Here is a 23,604-nt window from a genome sequence, read left to right on the forward strand (position 1 = left end):
AATAACCAGTCGTGTACATAGAATACTGATAGCATTATGCCAAAAATTGGACACTTACTCCTATCTAATCCCTTGTAAAAAAAAAACAAAAAAACAGGAGACTAGAAATGTGCAGACAGCTTCAATCTACCCTGGTCTGGCACCCTGTTCTATCTTCCTTGGCCACCATAACAAGGCATCTTGGGCACCTCTTCTGCTTACTAAGTGCCTGCAACATCAGGCAGAGGAGTGCAGGATGTCGGGCAGAGGATTGCTAACACAAAAGTGAACACTGCCCTAGTCAGGTTACCATGGAGGACCAAACTGAACATCGGTCGTAGGTAAATCAAATCTTTTTGCCCATCTCTGCATGTGACCAGAATGGTGCTGGCGGTACCCTGTACTAGCATCACAAGTTGAATATTCTTTTGATCAATTCTTTAACTTCCACTTATAACACGCAGTTCTCTTTTACATTATTGGTTTAGCTTTATGCTCCTTTATTCTTATATTCACATTTCTTTAGTTTACACCTGAGAACAGAACTTTAGACTTAAAGGATATGGCCATCTTTGGGAGTATTTTTTAAGCAATAGGGTCATTAAAACTTTTAGATCAATTTTGCTTCTACAGCCTTTATGTACCACAGTACATAACAGACTGCAGAACGAATCTGTCACTGACTTCATGTGATGGAATGGTATGTAACCCTTATGTTTCTTCTCTTGAATAATTGTCCAAGCTCAATTATGAATCAAATTTGACCAGTTATAAATCAAAGTTGAATTTTGATCTAGACTTAAATCAGCTAAGAAGAGGTTGTGCTCACACCTGTGGCCTAAAGACTGAAGTACCAACATTCCCCTTTGCCCTGTAGAAGGATGCCAGTATTATAACTGAACAATGTTGGTTCAGGAGCCTAGCTACAGATGTTGAATTAAGGCCCAGCAGGTTTAAGTTACACCTCTGGATTATGGTTAAGATAGTTTACCAGCCAGCAACCAGGATGGATATTATTTTTTAAAGTTAAAAATTCTGTAATTTGTACTTTCCAAAGATGTCTGCAAATGGAATACTGAATTAGCAGCCAAGTAGGTGGACAAGCTAAAGAGATAAGAAAACTGACCAAACTCTGATCCCACCAAATCTGGATTGACTAACATCCCTGAGGACAAGGTATTTTATTCCAAGGCCCTCTCTCAGGGAGATCAATCAATCAAGATTGGGCAGAATTAGGGCACTATCATCAACCATGTAATTTATATAAGGCAGATGCTGACGTTGAACTTTTTTTTGTGTTTCAAAATGAGGCATCTTTTTGGACACTTTACAAACCACAGGAGGTCAGGAGCAGAATGGTTAGCTAGTAGTGGAAATTTGCATGTAAGATAGGTAGCTTCAGTCTTCAAAGACATCCTAATTTAGCATAGTGTCCAGAAATGTTCTTCCTTTACACAATGCTGTTTAAAATCTCATTTATTTATCTTACATTTAGTAGATATATATCCAGGCTCAGACTGGCCCACGGGAACAGTTGAATCCTCTGGCGGGCACCTGTGCAGGTGTAGGCCCCTGTGCTTAAACTCCAAGTCCCCTGCCCCCAGTCTGATACTCACCTTCTGGCATTTTCATCTGTTTTCACTGCCGCTCCGGTCCATCTCCTGCCGTTTGTGATTTGCCAGCTGCTACAGTGCTTCATGGAGCGAGCCGGAGGTCACAAATCAATGTAAGTCTATGAGAGTCTCGTTCTGGCCTTTTTCTGGCTTTCATAGACTTGCATTGAGAACTTGTGACGTAGCTCCTGAGTTCCGGCCAGTCAGAGCCTGCGCTCACATGATGTCACTGTGGAACTGGACCGACACCGATAAACAGTGAAGATGCCAGAGGGTGAGTGTATGGCCGAAGGGGGGGGGGCAGAGGACTTACGCTTAAAGCCTACTCCAGCACTGAAAAAACAAAACACTGGAGTGGTGCTTTAATACACTTACAGGATGCAGCAGCCCCCCTGTAAGTGGGGGACCATCCTTGCATCCAATTTTGTACCGTTTTTAATAAAATGACTGCCTATTTTCTGTTATGATTATTGAATTTTTGCTTTTGATTTTAGTATAGAGACTTGCAAGACAATGAGGACCCTTGACATGGGTCGGTCACTTGCATATTTTGGCCAAAATATCAATATGCATATTATATATATTTTACTGAACATTTTTTTTTAATTTTTATGAAGGGTTTATCCAAGCCAATCAATTTTGCACTTGTAACCTAGGGTGGCTGTCCCTGGAGGAGTGCACTTATATAGTGCTGAGCAGCCCTCCTAATCTAATAGTATGTGCATCACTAATAGGCTGTAAGCCAGACATTGTGCACTACATGTCTGACTGGCGCCCTATATAAGCCTTATTCGTTTGCAAGTCGAATATAAGGTGCCCATCCCCTCCATGAATTGGTAGGCTGAGTGGATGATTCATCGGTATTTTGCACATGTGTTGCCTCCGCCTTTATCAGGGGGGCTGCTGCATTCTGCAGTGCATTCGTTTTGCGACCTGTGATGGTAAATATGGCTGCCTTTTTTCTTTTATGTTTTTAGCCAACAGTATCATCTGGAAAGTAATTGTAAGTACATAGTAACATATGGGAAAATATTGGGATCATCTACTCTACTTCTGTAGTAGATGTTATAATTCACTGTCAAAAATGATAAGCGATACTCAAGAAAATATTGATTTACCCCTGAAGACAAATTTGACAAATTGACATTTATAAAAGTTATAAGATCTTTCACACAATATTGTCTCTTTGCTTTGCATATACATCTAGAAATGTTAAATCCTATATGATTTTCTTCATTTATTGTTACTTACAGTATATATATATATATAGCATATTAATTCTCAAAATTATTAGGACTATGTTCAGGATCAATATTATGGGAAGCTTGGATGTATTTGCCCCCAAAATTTGATTTGCCGCAAATAAATTCATGTGGATGTCAATACTGAAAAATTTGCAATTGCTTGGAAAATACACTTGGGGAGGAGCGAGAGAGAACCTTGTCCACCATAAGAGCTTACACTGTACAGGCGAGAGAGGACCCCACTGACCATAAGAGCTTACATTCTACAGGAGAGGGAGTGGACCCCACTGACCATAAAAGCTTACACTCTACAGGAGAGGGAGTGGACCCCACTGACCATAAGAGCTTACACTCTACAGGAGAGGGAGTGGACCCCGCTGACCATAAGAGCTTACACTTTATAGGAGGGAGAGCGAGAGAGAGAGGACCCCGGGGACCATAACAGCTCACACTATAGGAGAGAAAGACAGAGGAACCCACTGACCATAAGAGCTTATACTCAACAGGAGAGAGATAACCCCGCTGTGACCATAAGCGTTTATACTTTATAAACATACTTTATAAGAGAGAGCGAGCGGACCCCGTGGATGATAAGATCTTACAATCTGCAGGAGACAGAGAGGTTCTTGCTGACCATAAGAGCTTACACTCTACAGAAGAAAAAGAGAGAGCAGATCTCACTGACCATAGGAGCTTACACTTTAAAGGAGAGAGACTTACCCAGTGACTCTGGAGATGAAAAGGATTTTTCTGTAAAAATTGTGCTCCGCTGCGAAACGCTGATCTGTGATGACCCAGGGACTGACCGCCACTGTACAAGGTATGATAATTAGCTAAATGTCATAGTTGCAGGGCATTAAAGGGAGACCCGCCAGCTATGCAAAAAGACAGTAGACTGCACTCTGATGCTTGAGCAGTTTGGTAAACGGTGCAGGCAAGTTATTTTTTTCTTTTTTGTGAGCCGTAAATCAAATTTTAATGTGTTTGAATGCACGTGAAATTGCAAATTCAGGAAATTTGACATGAACTTGATTTTCTGCAGACCAATCTGCTCATCTCTACTTGTTACCACTGTGTGTCCTAGGATTTCTCATAAACTCTTTACAATCTATGCAACCAACTTGTGCACTTGGAATGAATATATGGTTTTAACATGACATTATATGCCATTGCTGAAAGTTATATTATATGCCTGTGAATTACAATATAAGAAGATAAAGATTGTAAGAAGCAGTTTCCTCACAGTGTGAATTTAGTATCTACTGCAAAATTCTGGATCAAACATTTTAATCTACACATAAGGCACACATGGATAATAGCATCCGATATAGCAATTAGTCACATGAAGTTCTGAACTCTATAGATTGCGCAAAAGTCTTATTAATGTCTATGGGAAAGTTAAAACTAAGTGTAGGTAAAAAGTACAAGCACATAATGACCAACGTTTCTGGATAAATTTCTATAATGACAAACATTACCTTTATAAGTACCTATTGTCCATGTTGACAGCTAAACAACTCACATTTCCATTAAAGTAGCACTAAGAATGTGATTATATACTGTGCTGTGCCTAGTAGAAGCACAGAACCCAACAATACCACAAGGTTGAAAAAACAGAATCTAGATGGCATATCATTCAGTCTTATAGTTTTTTTTATTTAAGTGGTTAAAAAAATATCAGAAATTTGCATGAAAATTTTTTTTTGCTTTTGGCCCCATTTTCTCAGACTCGGAACATTTTCATTCATCGGGATCTGGGGCTGAATGAGGGGTTTTTTTTGCGCTAAGATGTCATTTTTATTGATACCATTTTGGGGTAAACGCAATGTTTTGATCTCTTCTTATTGCATTTTATTGCAATGTTGCGGCGACCAAAAAAAAGTAATTCAGCCATTTTGATTTTTTTTCTTGTTACGCTGTTTATCTATCAGATTACTTTACCTTATATTTTGATCGATTGGACATTTCTGAACACAGTGATACCAAATATGTGTATTTTTTTATTGTTTTATTCTCAGTAGAGGAAAAGGGGGGTTGATTTGAAGTTTTGTGCTTTTTAAATTTTTATCATAATGTTAAAAACTTTTTTTTTGTACTTTTTACTGTATTTTTTCAGTGATTGACAGTGGAATTTAACTAGTTAACAGCCGTGGGCGGAGCACTGCTCCACCTGCAGTTGCTAATGGCACATAATGACTGATTAAATTAGTCATTATGTGTGGGGACAGATGCTGGCTCTACCTGTTTGAAAGTCAGGGACACGACATATGATGTAAATATACTGTACGTTATATGTCGTGAAGGGGGTTAATATCTTATTTTCCCTTCTTTGCTCTCCCAGTAATCTGCATTCAATTTTTCTTCTTTTTTTCTCTCATAATTCATCAGCCGCAATGATTGCATCTCATCTGTAAGTAGAGTGGAGCTTTTTGGCTTCATTGCCCCATAGGAGCTGCCATACTTACTAAAATAGCATTTACAGTCAAGTATAAAGGTTATTTTCCCAATGCTGGTGGACAAGCATGAGTGTGAGAGTGTATGTGCCATCACGAGCCTAGGGGATAAATGGATCACCTCACTGTCTGATTTTCTAAACTGGGGATTAATGTGGAAATTTATGAAAATTGTAAAGTGCTGCGGAATATGTTGGCGTTATAAAAATAAAAATAAAAATTATTATTATTATAAAACTGCTGCAAAGAAAAATTAAAATATTTTCCTATTGCAATTTTTGAATAATGCTTTCATTCAAATGACCTTAAAAAGAATAAATGATCAAATCTGATTGGCTATTTTATGCAACTGCTCCATTTTTCGTCTGTTTTAATATCTCCCACAATATGTGCTACTTACATAGAGATATTCCGCTATTCATAATAAAACTATAAGTATAGTACAGCCTATTCTGTCTTATATTTTCTTTCACTAAACACAGCTGTGTATTTTATCTGACCTCTTTTATAAAACCCATTTCTTCCTCTATTCTACATTCTCATTTTATTGTCTCTCCTAGTGTCAACGTTAGAAGTATTCCCTTTGCAGACACAAAAGCGGTGTTTTCTGTCTGAAATAGCGCTTGACAGCAATCGTCCCTCTATTCTAGGAAAATGCTTTCCCCGAGATTAAAAAGGTTTCTAATCATTCTGCATGTCTCACTGTACAATAGTCTCGAATGATCGTAGAGTTAAAATGATAATATCTATATAGGAATCACAGAAGTGTAAATAAAATACAAATATTTACACCATGTATGAATATTGGATGTAGAGAGGGCAGTCACAACCAATCCATGGTGCTGCTGAGTTTTTATAAAATGAATGGATGTGTTGCAAGTTTATTTGGCAACATCTAATGCTTTGAATGTAAATGAGAATCATCATTTATAATACTTTTACCTTAACTATAATATAATAACTGCTCATTGGGGCTGTAAACAGCAAGAACAATGGGGATAAGCAACACAGAGACAGACAATGCAAGTTGGTGATTCTCCCTGTTAGGCCACGGCCCCACTATCAGTATTTGGTCAGTATTTTTTCTCTGGAGTGGGAGCCAAAACCAGGTGAGGAACAATCAGAGAAAAGGTATAATAGAAACACGTGCACCAATTCTGCATTTATCACCCGCTCCTGGTTTTGGTTCCCACTCCTGAGAAAAAATACTGACCGAATACTGGCCAAATACTGATAGTGGGGCCGTGGCCTTAAACAGAGTACCTTCTCCAAATGTTGCTGCTCCACTGAGTCTGAAACACATTTTCTTTTTCTTCTCTGCACCTGCATTCAAAACTTATGTCCCCCTCCCTGAAATAATTATGTAAATGTTCCTTTTAATTGGCTGGGCGTATACCACAGAACTTCTCTGTGTGCCTGGCTGTGTTTTGATTGGACATCATGAAAGAGAAAATGCAAACAGCCCAAGAAAAGTTCTGTGTTATAAACCCATTTGGTTGAAAGGAAAATCTGCACCATTTTTACCAAAGGGACATTACAATTCTCTACTAAATGTGGTACAAATGGCTTTGATAGCCCATGTACTTTTCCCCCCACAATCTGAAACGTGTTTGTGCACTGGTGGTTATAAATACACTATATTTTTAGATTCTATCAGGTACACTATAGTGAGAAGGAGCATTAAAGGGGTTTTCCTATACTTGGACAACCCCTTCGGAATCCAAATGTTTCTCTCCAGTAAAATAATAACACCTATATTCACTTTCAGTGCTGGCGTCCTACCAGCAATGTGAGTACTGGCTCTCCCAGGAATCACGTGACGTTATGTCATGTGATCCCTGCGGCCAATCAGTGCAGGCTTCATTTCCTCTCCTTTGGACCTAATTGATATCCGGAGGAAGTGAGAGCTGCGGCTCCTCTCTCATTTCCTTCAGATGTCACCCAAAAGAGGGGAGATTAAAGCCTGCAATGATTGCCCTCAGTGATCACGTGACATAACAATGTCATACAATCCCCAGGAGAGCCAGTGCTGACACCGATTGAACGGCATCAGTGGTGAGTACAAGTGTTATTATTTTACTGAGGGGGAAACATAGGGATTCAGAAGGTATTTTCAGAGTAGTAGGCAACCCTTTTAATAGATTGTGGGTAATTTACAATCTAATAAAGGATATTTCTTCGCTCAGGTAAAGACCTTTCTAGTCTAGGAGGTGTTTTAATTAAATTGTGTAGCACTGTAAGTGTTAAAGCTTCTTCTAAAGGCATTACAGTCTGTTATATTTGATAAGTAGTTTCTCCTATTTTACACTGTACTGTGAACAACATACCTGACAAACTCCAGTAATCTCTTGGCAGACACAGTGGCATAAATGAAAACATTAAAAGAGAAACTATACCCCAATAAGTTAATGAATTCTAAGAATATATTGAAAGTAACATATTTGCTCACCATACAGTCGTATTCAGTATAGAGTCCATGTAGCCATATATAGTACTCTCCTGGATCCATTTAGGTAGGTTCCGGTACAATATGCTATCTAAAAGGTAACAAACAAATAAAAAGCAAGTCTTTGGGGTTTATTACAGATTAAAGTGTTTCCATAACAGCAATATTTAACCCCTTTACCCCGAGGGTGGTTTGCACGTTAATGACCAGGCCAATTTTTACAATTCTGACCACTGTCACTTTATGAGTTAATTACTCTGGAGCGCTTCAACGGATCCCAATGATTCTGAGAATGTTTTTTCGTGACATATTGTACTTAATGATAGTGGTAAAATTTCTTCAATATCACTTGCGATTATTTGTGAAAAAATAGGAAATTTGGCAAAAATTTAGAAAATTTAGCAATTTTCAAAATTTACATTTTTATGCCCTTAAATCAGAGAGATATGTTACACAAAATAGTTAATAAATAACATTTCCCACATGTCTACTTTACATCAGCACAATTCTGGAACCAACATTTTTTTTATTAGGGAGCAATAAGGGTTCAAAGTTGACGAGCAATTTCTCATTTTTACAACAAAATTTACAAAACCATTTTTTAAGGGACCACATCACATTTGAAGTCACTTTGAGGGGTCTTTATGGAAGAAAATACCCAAAAGTGACACCATTCTAAAAACTGCACCCCTCAAGGTGCTCAAAACCACATTTAAGAAGTTTATTAACCCTTCAGGTTCTTCACAGGAATTTTTGGAATGTGGAAGAAAAAAATGAACATTTAACTTTTTTCACAAAAATGTTACTTTAGACCCAAATTTTTTTATTTTCGCAGGGGTAACAGGAAAAAATGGACCCCAAAATTTGTTGTGCAATCTCCCCTGAGCAAGCAGATACCCCATATGTGAGGAAAAAACACTGTTTGGGCGCACGGCAGGGCTCGGAAGGGAAGGAGCGCCACTTGACTTTTTGAATGCAAAATTTGCTTGAATAATTAGCGGACACCATGTTGCGTTTGGGGAGCACCTGATGTGCCTAAACAGTAGAAACCCCCCACAAGTGACCCCATTTTGGAAACTAGACCCCTTAGGGAACTTATCTAGATGTGTGTTGAGCACCCTGAACCCCCAAGTGCTTCAAAGAAGTTTATAACATTGAACCGTAAAAATAAAATTTTCACATTTTTTCAACAAAAATGTTTTTCAGCCCCCAATTTTGCATTTTCATAAGGTTAACAGGAGAAATTGCACCATGCAGTTTGTTGTGCAATTTCTCCTGAGTAAGCCGATACCCCATGTGGGGGAAAACCACTGTTTGGGCGCACGGCAGGGTTCGGAAGGGAAGATGCGCCATTTGACTTTTTAAATGTAAAATTTGCTTGAATAACTGCCGGACGCCATGCTGCGTTTGGGGAGTCCCTGATGTGCCTAAATAGTGGAAACCACCCCCCCTCCACCCAGTGTCTCCATTTTGGAACTAGACCCCTCAAGGATTTTATCAAGGGGTATAGTGAACATTTTGAACCCAGAGGTACGACACAGAATTTGTTAACATTAGGTCATCATGTTGAATAAGTTGTCATTAGTCTTGAGCCCAAGTGCTCGCTATTTGAGTTTGCATCGGGTACTGTCGTATGCACCAAGTATTGCGGGTAATCAAGTGACATGCTCGAGTCCCTGCCCCGCATGTTTCACGGTTATTAGACACCCAAAAAAAACCATGCGGGGATAGCAATTGAATTGATATACACGTGGCTATGGTAGATCTGAAGCCTCTGTCACACCAGCTCTATTTCCCACCCAGCGTTGCCTCTTCCTGCTTATCTGAGGACTCCTTTGACTGAAGTTGTACAGCTTATAGTCAAGTTGGGTGGGGTATACTACTGAAGTGATGGAGGCTTCAGATCTATTATAGCCAACTGCATATCAATCAAACACTGATTTCTCAGTAATGGAGGAATGGTCTGGCTATGTAAAAGTATTGCTAGACTTGGCTTTGAAAAAGCTACAAGTGCATGTGCATAGTTTGAGTTGTGAAATCCTTCTGATAGATTCCATTTAAATCCCTTTCAAAAACTTAAGCTGACGCATGAATCAGTTGATCAGGGGTTGGGGCTGGCTATACATTTAGTATGAATAGCTGATTATTTGATTAGTAATGGATAAGCTACAACTGCCAAAGCAAGAGACATTTTTGTCAGCTTCACTGGCTAATTGTTAAAGCAGCTCTCTATTATATACATATGTCCTAATTGGCCACTTAGAAAGGCCTTATGAGCATGAATGAACCCCTTTAATGAAGAGCAATGGTATGGTATTCCATTATTTCCTGTATGTTATAAGATACATATTATGTTACTGTTGAAATTACACCTTTTACTTATTTCTTTTTGAATCTTAAATTTTCTTTAATCTCTATGGAACAAATTGTTTGTCATGCTTAGTGGTTGTTTAAAATTAGGAAAATGTCATATTCTGATTATTTAAGGATATGCTGTCATGACTATTTTAAAAGACTGAACTTAATGCTGAATACTTGTATTCTATATGGTGAGCAAAATTGTATTTATCTGAAGCATTTGGTTATATCTGTTTATATAAATTATTAATTACATAAAATTGTATTTGTGTAGCAGTCTCAGAACAATATTTGTGATTGTCTCATCCTAACCTTCATTACAGATTTCATTATCAATATGAGTTAAATTACACTTACCAAGTGATTGATTTGACACTTCTGGAGACGGAAGGGTTGTATCTGGTCATTTATTGCTTTAAAGTGCTCATTATCAAATATTCAATATTTATTATAACAAAAATCTAAAAGTAAAAATCATATCACACAGTTGTAGTGGTTGATTTCCTCAATATAGTTTTTTGAGGTTTTGGTGTGGTTGGAGGAGGCTGATTTCCAGGTTTTAAAAGAGGGTGACAACCACTGTTGGCAATTCCTAGGCCACCATTTTCAACAGGAAAAGATGGCATTTGTGAAGGTGCTAAAGGACAAAGATGAGGGAATTTCCCTGCAAAATGGATAGACTCTCCATGGTTATGTACATCTCTGTTGTTCATTTCCGATCGAACATCACAGTCTGGACAGTAACCATGATATAGGACGTTTTCACTAAAGCGTACACGTTCTTTTGTTGAAGACTGATCTTTTTCTGGTTTGTGTGTCATCAACTGTCCAGTCGTTTTATCCATTTTGATGTTATGAATTGTACATCTGTCACCATTAGGAAGTTTGACAGGTCCCCCAGGCAAACCACCATTTCGAAGCAACACTCCATTATTTTTTCCACTGTTGGCTGAGTTAATTAACCTTGGTGTTTCTTCAAACTTCACGGGTGTTAACCGTGGAGGAGGTGGTGGTGGATTGGGCTTTCTGAGTACTGTCAGGATGGCTGATGGATGTGCAGGTGGACTTATTAAGGGTGCATTGGCTCGAACTTTAACCTTGTCTAAGCTGGAAGCTGTTGTACTGCTTGAACTGCTGTTCAAAGTATCAGTTTTTGAGCTGTCTGTCATCTCATCTTCCAGTTGCAGGTCTGAAGTTAAAGTGTCAATTTGGTCGACCACCTGAAAGACAGATAAGTAACAATTGGTATTTCTTAACAGCTTCAACAATAATATTGATTTTTTTTATTAATATAGAAAATGCTTTGTATATAGGTATTTACATGAATATCTGAACTACTGCATTTTGATATTTTATATTTTGCCAAGGTTTGCTCTGAAAAAATATTAATCAAAGATGCTTGAATGTTAACACAAGGTTCATAAAACCTTTCAAAAAGTGGCACATAATGACTAGCTTATACATTGTATGGTTCATGTTAAAGGGATGCAAGAGGTTATTCATCTTGTGAGCAATGTGTCACAATGCCTAGGATCATGGTAAAGGCAGGTATTATTCAACAGATATCACACAGTGTCTATAAAACATACATTATCAGTGGATTTTTATAGATGATTAGGTAATTGCAACAAATGTTCATTGATGCCTTAGTCTGGGAAAGTAGACTTTATTAAGTCCATAGTGTCAAGCCTAGGAGAAAGTGTTAAAGATCTGTGAACACCTTCTTAACAAAGCACTCCCATCAAAGTTTTTATCCTCTTAATATATTGCAGTCATCATATTATATAGCGCTGTGTACTTACTATTGCTTATTTTGCCCTTCCACCCAGTTAATTCTTCACTTTTCTCTGCTTTATGTAGAAACAGGAAGTCTCTTGTCCCCCCTCTTCAACTCCAGACCCAGCAGCTATGTTCCTCCCCCTGCCAGGGACTTTTGCAGTGACTTATGAGTCATGCAGGGAAAATTGGCCTCCTGTTTCTACATAGAGTTTAGAAAGATTCAGCTAGTCAGTTTTTAATCACATGATATTATAGACCTAATAGAAAACAGAAGAATTAGCTGGGCAGAATGGCAAAATGAGCAATTGTAAGTACACAGTGCCTAATAATATGATAATTGATGTGCAAAGTAATCACAATTTACCAGAGTGCAGAGAATCATGTTAAGTGGGTTGCACTACCAGAAATGAGGAGCATTGGAGCTTCAGATAAGGTACCAATGCATTTCGGCACTGGACTAGCACCTTCAGGAAGATCAAAAAAGCAATTAACTTTGAGGAATGCACCAAAACGCATTGGTGCAAATAAAAACCTTATCTGAAGCTCCAAGGCTCCTCATTTGTCGCAAGTCAACCCACCTTACGTGATTCTCTCCATTTCAGTAAATACACATCTGGAAGATATCTCCTCCAGATATGGGGTATCTGCAGTGAATATTCATCCTTAAGCTAGTGTTGTGCCTTCACACAACACCACCAGGTGAATGCAACTTCTCCCTCAGTGGTCTTCTTTTAAATCGATATTGCCCTATTGTGTGCACTTTTGCCCCTCTCTAGAGTTCTTTAAAGTAATCACAATGGCACACAATGGACAGATTTACAGACCTAAATGCATTGGAATTCTGTCTTATATGTCTTCTACCACACTTATTTTGTGATTTAGATACTTTTTCTGTCTCGCCCATCAGGTGGGTGTGATATAGATGACAGGAGCACAGTTGATTGGAAATTGAATAACTGGTATATAAACTAAAGATACATTTACGCCTAATGACTAGTGGAACTAAATGACTGATCAATGATTAAAAAAAATAACCAATATATAGTAGCTGTTATAATCTATAAGTTGCCAATATTGATTTGCTTAATTCAATTCATAATTATGTTCTAATTAGTATATATTGTGCTTCAATGCACAATTCCCTGTTCAACTATGCAGAATGTTTTGAAAAACGATGATTTAGCACAGAGAAATGCTTATCATAAGAACATTACATTGAACTTTTGGTCATAAAATTATCCTTGAAATCCTGGAAATTGTTTACACAAAATTGACTCTTCGTAATATACAATATTTGCAAAAATGTCATGGCTGTGTGCCAGAATTTTGAGATAAATACTGCACCCTTTGGGGGAAAAGTCTTCTATCTCTATGATCTCCATTTACGAAGTTCCTTTTCAAAAAGCCATTCAAACCCATTTGTGTCAAATTCTGTGGATGTTATCAGGCCAAAATCACCAAGGTATGTGAACATCGGATCGGTATCATTTGTATGTTTTTGGTTGTCATCAAGATTTAAAAAGAGAAAACACAGTAGTTTGACAATAAATGGCTTCACCCAACCAATAACACTGAATGGAGAAAAAGTTTTTTTGTTATAATTCATATTCTCTGAAATAAGGCCAAGAAAGGAAAAATTCTGCCGGGGTATGTAAACTTTTGAGCACAGCTGTATCTATCTATCTATCAATGTATCTATCTATGTATCTATCTATCTTCCTTTGGATATTCTAAGATAAGGCAGTAAAAATAACTTCACTGGCAATTGCTGTAGATATTTCTGTGTATACTCATCTGATATACTGCACATTCGATAGTTATATTTTGTCTCCTAGTTGAAATTGAATGTATTCAAAATAAGAGAATGTACTATGCTGAGAAAATATAATGAGGCACAAGGGACTGCTCGTTTGCACTTATAAAATTAAGTAACAATCATGAGAAAATGAAATGCTGTCAGTATTAAAATACATCTTTTGTCTGTCATGGTAATTAGGAATCATTAATACGATGAAGAACCCTTCTATTTATAAACAGATCCTACACTGTAGCTGTATAATGGAAGAAATGTCCATGGATAAAACAAAGATTCATGTATTTTTTGGTACAAAAGTATTGCTAATTCATGCACTGTGCTAAATGCTATATAAATCTATTTAAATGCCAAGGTCCTATATAGAAAAAGAAGTCAACTAGTTTTTATTTTAGATGCTATGATACACAACAAAAACATTTTTGTCCATATCTTCAAAACATTATCTACTACTTCAAGATTGCCCACAGACTTTAAACTGCCAGGAAATCCTCTATTATTCCTGCACTGATGTTCCAAAACATCAGTGAAGACTATTTGGTTTTCACAAGATCGTGAAGCTGTAAAGGAGGGAAGCTGCTGCCAGACTCAGCCAGACTTCCCTGTCATATCCCACGACTTGGGAATCTTACAATATTGCATTGTGTTGTTGCTGTTGCGTTGCTATGTAATAAGGTTTGCCTTTTGGATGTTTGCCCTCCCTCTCACCCTGTCTGCCTCTCTATCTCTGATATCAGTAACCCCTTCCTTCTTCTTCCTCATTCTGAGTATGTAAGCCATCTTAAGAATCTGATATTTTGCATCTCTGGTTCAGAATAGTCCTTTTTTACCTACTGTAATTGTTCAGAACTACAAGAATTCATCTTGAAAAAAAACTTTTTCTGGAATTTTCATACATGTCTTCTGCTGTCGAGCTATCTGATGAAAGCTCTTTTTATGAATACTGCTACATAGAAACATCCATAAAAACAGAGTTTCAAGCACCTATACTCACTGCCTAGTTATGGAGTCATAATATTCCCACAAAGAAGATAAACATGGTTTATTACCATATTTACCTTACCTCTATATACACAGGACTGAACTAGCTCTGTGTATACAGATTAGGAAGCACTCACCCTGCTTTTATTTCCGAACTCAGTGAATATGTGATCACTGGGTGCAAAGAGAGAACATGAGCTGCTGGGTCCTATAAAACCCACACAGCTCTGTTATAAAGCCAGAGGGATGAAATTCCCTTGTATATGGAGCAAGTATACCAGTTCTAGTTACAAGGGAAATCATGGAAAAAAAAGGAAAAGTTTTGATATTTTCCAATTCTTTTCTCCCCCTTCAAAGGTCTTTTAAGATCTTATGGGGATACTGTGTATAAAATAAATAAATAAAAAATAACAAAAATAAAATCTAAAAAAAAGCATAAGTAGCAAAAAATCAAACTAATAAAAAAGACACTGCCAATCTAAATAGCTGTTTCTGATTTTGTTCAAATTGACAAAATATATGTCCAATAAATAAAAATAATTTCTATGGAAAGGGAAACACAATGTAAAATGTTTTTAGGAGTCCTACTCCTTTGTAGTCCTAAATAAAAAATAAAAAGTGAAACACACACATATTTCCTATTTTTCTTTATATTTCCCCCCTTTATTGGTAAAAAAGGAATATAAAAAAGGCAAAAAAAATTAAGCCCCATATATCATGAATAAAAGAGGCAAAAACTACTTGTATATTTGAATGAAAAAAATTATAGAGCCATTAAAACGCATGTATGATAAAACCCGAAAATGCCCTTGGTCATGTAAAGGGTAAATATCCCTGTCATGAACTGGTAAGTAAAAAAAATACACTTGACTAGGTAAAATCATAACTCCAGCTAAAACATAACATTTCATATATTGCTAGAGGAATTTGTATTTCCTTGTCCATGGAAAAGTTTGCAGATGCATTCAGAACTTATGGAATAAATGATAAAATTCTTTCATCTTCCAATAGTTATATCTGGATGTATACATATTTATTATTGAGCTCAATGCATACTTTATAAATCACTTTTCAATCAGCTCGCTCTCAATAAAATCATGAAATGAGCTTTGTAAAAAAATATGAACAATACATAACTTATATCTTTTTTTAATTTTATGTTGGATTTCTGCAGAAAGCCAGAACAAATAGAGGGTCAAATGACAAGCTATAACTGCATTGTTATTTTCTTAAAATAAATTACTTGTGCTTGAGGCAAGAGGGTTCAATATTAGACTGGTAGAAAAGATCCATAGAGTGATAATAATCCATGGTTTGTGGGGCGCAAAATACATGTTTTGCCTGCGCACTGGCAACCTATGGTATAACACTGGTTAACCCCTATTGCAACGCAGTATAGACTGGAATAGAGTAGAATATTACTTAATTATACTCAGGGGCACCTTGAGCAGTACCTGGTCTTAAAGGGAATCTGTCACCAGGTTTCTGCTACATTCCAACAATGTATCACTTAGATTATTGGGTGCAGCAGTTGTGACAGAATCAGAGTTTTAAGATTTAGCATCAAAAAGCTAACCCCTCCACACCACAGCTTTCTGTGTACTTTGTCTATTGACAATTAGCTGCTAATCAGAAGAGGGGGCGTGGTCAGACTAGGGCTCATATGCCATGTAGTCCAGGCAGTGATAATATCCTGCTGACATAAACTTTATTGTATGGCAACAACAGCACACAGCCTAATAAGTAACACATCACTGAAATTTGTGTTTTAGCCCCAACCTCATTCTGTCCTCAGATTACATAGCAAAAACCTGCTGACAAATTCCTATTAGGGTATGTGCCCATGATCAGGAGCCGCTGCGGGTTTGACGCTGCATGTTTATGCAGCATCAAACCTTCAGCGGCCAGATGTTATAGCATAGTGGATGGGATTTCAAGAAATCCCATGTGCACTATGTGTCTCTGTGCACCTGCGGATCACTCACGGAAACTGACATGCGGCGTGTCTTTCAGACCTGCAGCATGTCAATTCCTCTTGCGGGTCCGCATATGGACTTTCCTCATAGATTAACATCAATGAGTAAAGTCCTCATGAGAAAAAAAAATTGCGGCTGCTCATTTGCATAATGAGGGCTTAAGCCGCCAGGCAATTCTGTAGCTTCGGGGCAAGTGTTTTTCTTGGAATGCTGTGTTTTTTTGCCGCCATGCATAACGTCTTTTTGTATGACCAAACAACTCAATCTTGGTTTCATCAGTCCACAGGACCTTCTTCCAAAAAGAAATTGGCTTCTCCAAATGTGCTTTTGCATACCTCAGTCGACTCTGTTTGTGGCGTGCTTGCAGAAATGGCTTCTTTTGCATCACTCTACCATACAGCTTCTCCTTATGCAAAGTGCGTTGTATAGTTGACCGATGCACAGTGACACCATCTGCAGCAAGTTGATGCTGCAGCTCTCTGGAGGTGGTCTGAGGATTGTCCTTGACTGATCTCACCATTCTTCTTCTCTGCCTTTCTGATGTTTTTCTTGGCCTGCCACTTCTGGCCTTAACAAGAACTGTCCCTGTGTTCTTCCATTTCCTTGCTATGTTCCTCACAGTGGAAACTGACAGGTTAAATCTCTGAGACAGGTTTTTGTATCCTTCCCCTGAACAACTATGTTGAATAATCTTTGTTTTCAGATTATTTGACAGTTGTTTTGAGGAGCCCATGATGCCACTCTTCAGAGGAGATTCAAACAGGATAACAACTTGCAAGTGGCCACTTTAAGTAGCTTTTCTCATGATTGCATACACCTGGCTATGAAGTTCAAAGCTCAATGAGGTTACAAAACCATAAAAAGTGCTTTAGTAAGTCAGTAAAAAGTAGGTAGGAGTATTTAAAACAAGAAAATGATAAGGGTGCCCATACTTATGCACCTGTCAAATTTTGTTTGAATGCAGATTGCACATTTTCTGTTAGTACAATAAACCTCATTTCAAGGCAGAAACATTACTGTGTCCAACAGTTATTACATATATCAAACTGAAATAGCTGTTGCAAAAACACCAATTTTAAGAAAACATTAAGCTTAAGATTAATAGGGGTGCCCAAACTTTTTCATATAACTGTAGTTTTGTTCTTACATTGCAATGCCTATTAAAATAAAAAGCATAGCCAAATAAATAAAGGAACTTTAAAAATTTCCCCCAAAAATGCAATTATGAATATAGCAAACAGGCAATCGTATTTACCAGCCAAGGTCACAGAAACTAATGGGATACAGCAGCCTCCCTTTATAAAGGTGGAAGTAACACAGGTACAAAATACTGATGAAACAACCACTCACAACCTACCAATTTATGTGACCTTTGCTGGTTAATACCATGAGTCTATTATTCCTATTAAAAGTTTAGCATGAGCACAATGTGAGTACCTCTTACAGACATAACATGTTCTATCTGGGGTACACATACCACAGATTGAAAATGTAATCCCTAAACTTAAAAATAAAAGTATTCTAAATCACCCCATGGCCAACCTAAAAGTTTATCTAGTAAATCTAGAGCATGTAAAAAATTAAAAATTACCAAAGTGACTATAATCAAGGAGCATACTACTTCATTGTGTCTATATTGTGGACTTCAGTCTGCATGGTTAATACAAATTCTGCCCCTAGTAGTGTCCCACTTTCTCCCCTTTATCACATGTCCAAGAAGTTAAAATGCTGGATGTTTTGTCCTAGGCCACACACTATAGATCTGGTCACTGGTGATTTTATTCATATAGCAAAATTCTAAAGATACTAAATAAGCTAAAATACTTCCATTTGAAACAAAGGTCATTAATGTCTTTAAAGAACATTTATTATGAGCATTATAATAATTGCTTAACTGTGGAGACGATGACCCAGAAATTGTATGTCATCAGAGAACAAGAGTGAACAATTTAGGCGGAACAATCTGGGATCACAAAAGCATGGTAGTTAAAAAGTGTACACACATTGCTGGTATAATCATGGGCATTAGCGCTGACATAATATATGGGTTAGATTCATTTATTTCATCTCAAGGTCATGGAAGCAGTAAACATGACTTTTAGGACCAACATAAGCTATGTTGGCATAAATTGGTATAATCATTCATATCTATTTACTACAACAGAACTAGCAAATGAACAGGTTACTGTTAGATAAGTAAGGAGTTTATAGATGTCATTCTAGATATATGCAGGGGGAAAAATAAGTATTTGATACACTGCCAATTTTGCAAGTTTTCTTTCCCACTTGCAAAGAATGGAGAGGTCTGTAATTTTTATCGTAGGTATACTTCAACTGTGAGAGACAGAATCTAAAAATAAAAAACAGAAAATAATATTGTATGATTTTTAAATAATTAAATTGAATTTTATTGCATTAAAGAAGTATTGATCACCTACTAACCGGAAAGAATTCTGGCTCTCACAGACCTGTTAGTTTTTCTTTAAGAAGCCCTCTTTCCCTGTACTCATTACCTGTATTAATTGCACCTGCTTGAACTAGTTACCTGTATAAAATACACCTGTCCACACACTCAATCAATCACACGCCAACCTCTCCACTCTCCTCTCTCAAGTTTGCCAATAACTATCTGGATGATCCAGAGGAGGTATGGGAAAAGGTCATGTGGTCAGATGAGACCAAAATAGAACTTTTTAGTATCAACTCCACTCATCATGTTTGGAGGAAGAAGAAGGATGAGTACAACCCCAAGAACACCGTCCCAACTGTGAAGAATGGTGAGGGAGACATCATACTTTGGGCTTGCTTTTCTGAAAAGGGGGCAGGACTATAACACCGTTTTGAAGGGAGGATGGAATGGGTCATGAATCGCGAGATTTTGGCCAACAACCTCCTTCCTTCAGTAAGAGCATTGAAGATGAGTCGTGGCTGGGTCTTCCAGCATGACAATGAACTGAAACACACAGCCAGCGCAACTAAGGAGTGGCTCTATATGATGCTTTTCAAAGTCCTGGAGTGGACTAGCCAGTCTCCAGACCTGAACCCAGTAGAAAATCTTTGGAGGGAGCTGAAACTCAATGATGCCCAGCGGCATCCCCAAAACCTGAAAGATCTGGGAAAGATCTGTATGGAGGAGTGGGCCAAAATCCCTGCTGCTGTGTGTGCAAACTTTGTCAAGAACCACAGGAAATGGCTGACCTCTGTAATTGCAAACAAAGGTTTCAATACCAAATATTAAGTTCTGTTTTTCTATTGTATCAAATACTTATTTCATGCAATAAATTGAAAATGAATTATATAAAAATCATACAATGTGATTTTCTGCATTTTTTATTCAGATACTGTCTCTTACAGTTGAAGTGACCTGCGATAAAAATGACAGACCTCTCCATTCTTTGTAGGTGGGAAAACTTGCAAATTCAACAGTGTATCAAAAACTTATTTTCCCCACTGTATATGGATATATTATGTCATTAATCAACAGCTTCTATTACTGATGCCTTTCTCTCCTTCCTTCCTTCCATCCTCCCTTTTTTATCCTTCTTTTTCTGCTCTGTTTTGCTGCCTCTCTTTTTTTCTTTTTGCTTGATTGTACGTTTTCGTAAAGAAATTGGTCTATCTGAGATAAAATGTAAAAGCTGTAAAATAATTTGATTTTAGAGCCTCAGTGAATGGAAATGTATGACCTTTTTATTTGCTGACATATGAGTGCAACACGTAGCATTGCAGTTCAATGAAGACTGGCTCCATACATCTAATACATGCAATTTTCTAAAATCCTTGTGTAAAGTTCTGACATCTCTTATTTTATATTAAATGATGAAGAAAATGAAACATTTCTTTATATATCAGCATCTGACATTTTCCTTATTATTTGCTTAATACTGTAACAGACTTTCCATACTTCTAATATTTATGGAGTCTAGACACTCTTTTTATTCACTGACCTGACTAAGTCTATAACTTTATAATGCATAGTCTGATTAGGAAAATATCCCTGACACAGCCATAGAGAATGGAGATATAAAAATAGGGCTTGCTTATCATTAACGCTTTCTATAGTTATAATGTACATTGTCCACAAGAAATTTTGAGCTGCTACCTTTGGTCAATAAATTTCCATTTTTTCTTCAATTTCGTGATTATTTTTTCTAATGCAGAAATCAATCAAGTAGGCTAAATTAAACACAACATGCCATCAGATGGAAGTGGTCAATTCAATAGAGGAAGACATATAGTAAGAGATATGATGGACTGTATGAGCCAAAAGCCACTACTTTAGCTAAATGGCAGGGTCTCCAACCAATCCTACATTAAAAACTGCACATGACTGGATTCAAGGACCACCTAACTGCTGTGATACAGAACTTTAGGAACCAATGAAAGTGGCATTCTGAACTAATTGCTTTTTGTATCAAAATGCCTTTCATACCCATGGCAAAAAAAAGTCATACTTCACATGCCATGAGGGTTTAACAATTTCGGTATGGAGTTTGGAGACACATAGTATCAGTTAAGCAGAATTGACCAATTTTTTAATATTTCACATGGTAAACTGGCCAACAAAAAGAACATGGTTATTACTGTATGAAAAATATTGTATTTTACAGTTTCCAAGTCTGATAAATTAGAACATGATAAAACTAAAAGAAAGGCAATACTGATTTATAGACATTGACAGGTTTTCATGTTATTAACAAAGTGTGTTACTTTGCTTACATCATGAATCTTGTTAGCCTCACTAATATATGACAGTGTGCAAAATGAAATAAAGGATGACAAAAGCTTAAATAGGTATTATCAATTTATTAAATTGCTTCAGCTAGTTAGACAGCATGGCAATAATCAAGTTTGCAGTTGATTTGATTTTCAATTTGCTTTCATTTTCATGCTGTGAAAGCTTTTGTCTTACATAGTGTACAGCTTGTTTCCCAGAAGATTGGTCAATGGAGCCTGTCCGAGCATGCGTAGTAGTTACATTCCAGAAGATAAGTTACATCCTAGGAACCCCATCAGCTCTCTCCAGACCATTGATTACTAAAAACCTAACTGATGCTCATCTCCCCCCCCCACTCTCAGCTCCTAACCAATCTGCTCTTATCAGATTTGCATAATAACAATTCTTAATCTCCAGCATTGTCAGTTTCCAGAGCAGTTCTTGCAATCACTGCTCTCACTTTCCTAGCCAGGTGTTTGCTCAAATGAACTATTATCTGTACATACAAATACCAATGCACACTTCAGAACAATTATAATAGCAGGCAAAAAATGACCAGAACTGTCACTATAGGACAAGTACTCTGCTCCAACTAACCAGGAAGTAAAGAGACTAGAGAGCTGTAAGCCGCTCAAGTGAATATTCTTTTAACACAGAACCAGATAAGATACTGTTAATATTAAAGACCTCAGCAAAAAATGATACAGCTAACAAGGTAAACATATACCCAAGACAATGCAGTTGATGGGAAACTGGTAATAAATGAATGTGGTTTCACAGTTTATGCAAAAGAGTATTTAAAATGTTTTATTTTCAAAAATGACATTTACATTTGATTATTAGCTATATTTTAGCAGTAGGTACATCCCATTCTGCAAATCACACATGCAGTTGTGCAACTAATGGTATTGGTTACAAGCCTGTTGCATAAATAATGCTCATATCAATTATTTTTACATCTTATCCATTCCAGCTGAAGGAAACTGTATATTGAAAACTAATGTCTTCTGAAATGGCCTTTCTTTCAGAGAAAAAAGAATGGTGCACTATTCACATGGCTGATAGATTCTTCATTTGAAAGTTATTGCTTGGTAATGACATTGCTCCATTTTTATGGTGATTTTGCTATTGTGTGTCACTGTTCTAGTACAGGCACTACATAATATTTCACTTTAATTTGGCAGGCCAAGCAATATAGCAGGATCATAAGGCTGTGTGAAACAGGCTTTGCTTCTAAGTTTAAATAACCTATTACATGATACCATTGGAAGCAATTTAACATATATGACACAAGTCATATAATAATTTTAAATACAACTATGCTTTATATTGAATAGCATAGAATAATTACACCTTTTTGTTAATTTATATCTTCATTTGGGAACTCAATTAGATTGATTACAAAGAGTGTGCTTATGCAAAAAATTTGTAACTAGATCTCACTGTGTGAATAAAGTCCAGATCAGATAACATTGCTAGGCATGTCATCCCAACTGCAGTATACTTCGTGCAGAAAAGGGAAAGATAAATGGATACTTGCACTAGCCATCTTCTAAAATGCAAATTCTTTTTTAGAAAATTTTAAAAATGCCACATGATTCCGGTCAATAAAAACCAGTAGAAAATAAGGGAAGAGGAAACCAGCTTCCAAAATAGCAAAATTTATTGAGATAAATCCACGCAGTTTAAAATTTCCATATCATATCGGGGAATCTCACATGAAAAATCGCAACGCGTTTCGAACACAATACTGTGTTCTTTGTCAAAGCTAACACGCATCTGACATACTGTGGTATTATACCCAATAAGAGCCAATAGGATCAATGAACTAAGTCACATGGGAGTATGTCTAAAATGCATAATTAGTGTGAGCCGATCACCTGGGATGGAAAAACACATAAAACCAATATCTAACAAAAAGGGGGGAGAAAAAGAGGGGGGGGGGCGCTTTTTCATGTGAGATTCCCCGATATGATATGGAAATTTTAAACTGTGTGGATTTATCTCAATAAATTTTGCTATTTTGGAAGCTGGTTTCCTCTTCCCTTTTTTTCTACTCAAACACGTGAGGCCACACGTATCCGTGCTTCCTTGCATCTAAAGCCTACAGCAATCAGGTGATCTGATTATTTTTTTCTTTTTCCTTCGTGTCAATAAAAACCTGTAACCTGTTTCTGCCATTGTGATCATACTCAATGCTTAGAGAATTGCAGGGTATCATGGGAAAAAAAATATTTAAAAAAAA

General features: G+C 37.1%; 1 protein-coding gene across 1 annotated transcript in view; it reads right to left on the reverse strand.

Moving 5' to 3' along the window:
* The window catches only part of PRR16 (proline rich 16), a 678,958-nt gene that overhangs the window by 182,965 nt on the left and 472,389 nt on the right, over window positions 1-23,604 (reverse strand). The window contains exons 2-3 of the mRNA XM_073676917.1: window positions 10,451-11,313; window positions 7,739-7,826 (exon numbers count right to left, since the gene is read on the reverse strand). Coding sequence (XP_073533018.1) covers window positions 10,573-11,313 — 741 coding nt within the window. The 3' untranslated portion in view covers window positions 7,739-7,826; window positions 10,451-10,572. The remainder of the gene's footprint in view (window positions 1-7,738; window positions 7,827-10,450; window positions 11,314-23,604) is intronic.

Source organism: Phyllobates terribilis, unplaced genomic scaffold (genome assembly GCF_046119375.1).
Source record: "Phyllobates terribilis strain yellow unplaced genomic scaffold, ASM4611937v1 Scaffold_1__5_contigs__length_1240528914, whole genome shotgun sequence".
NCBI lineage: Eukaryota > Metazoa > Chordata > Amphibia > Anura > Dendrobatidae > Phyllobates > Phyllobates terribilis.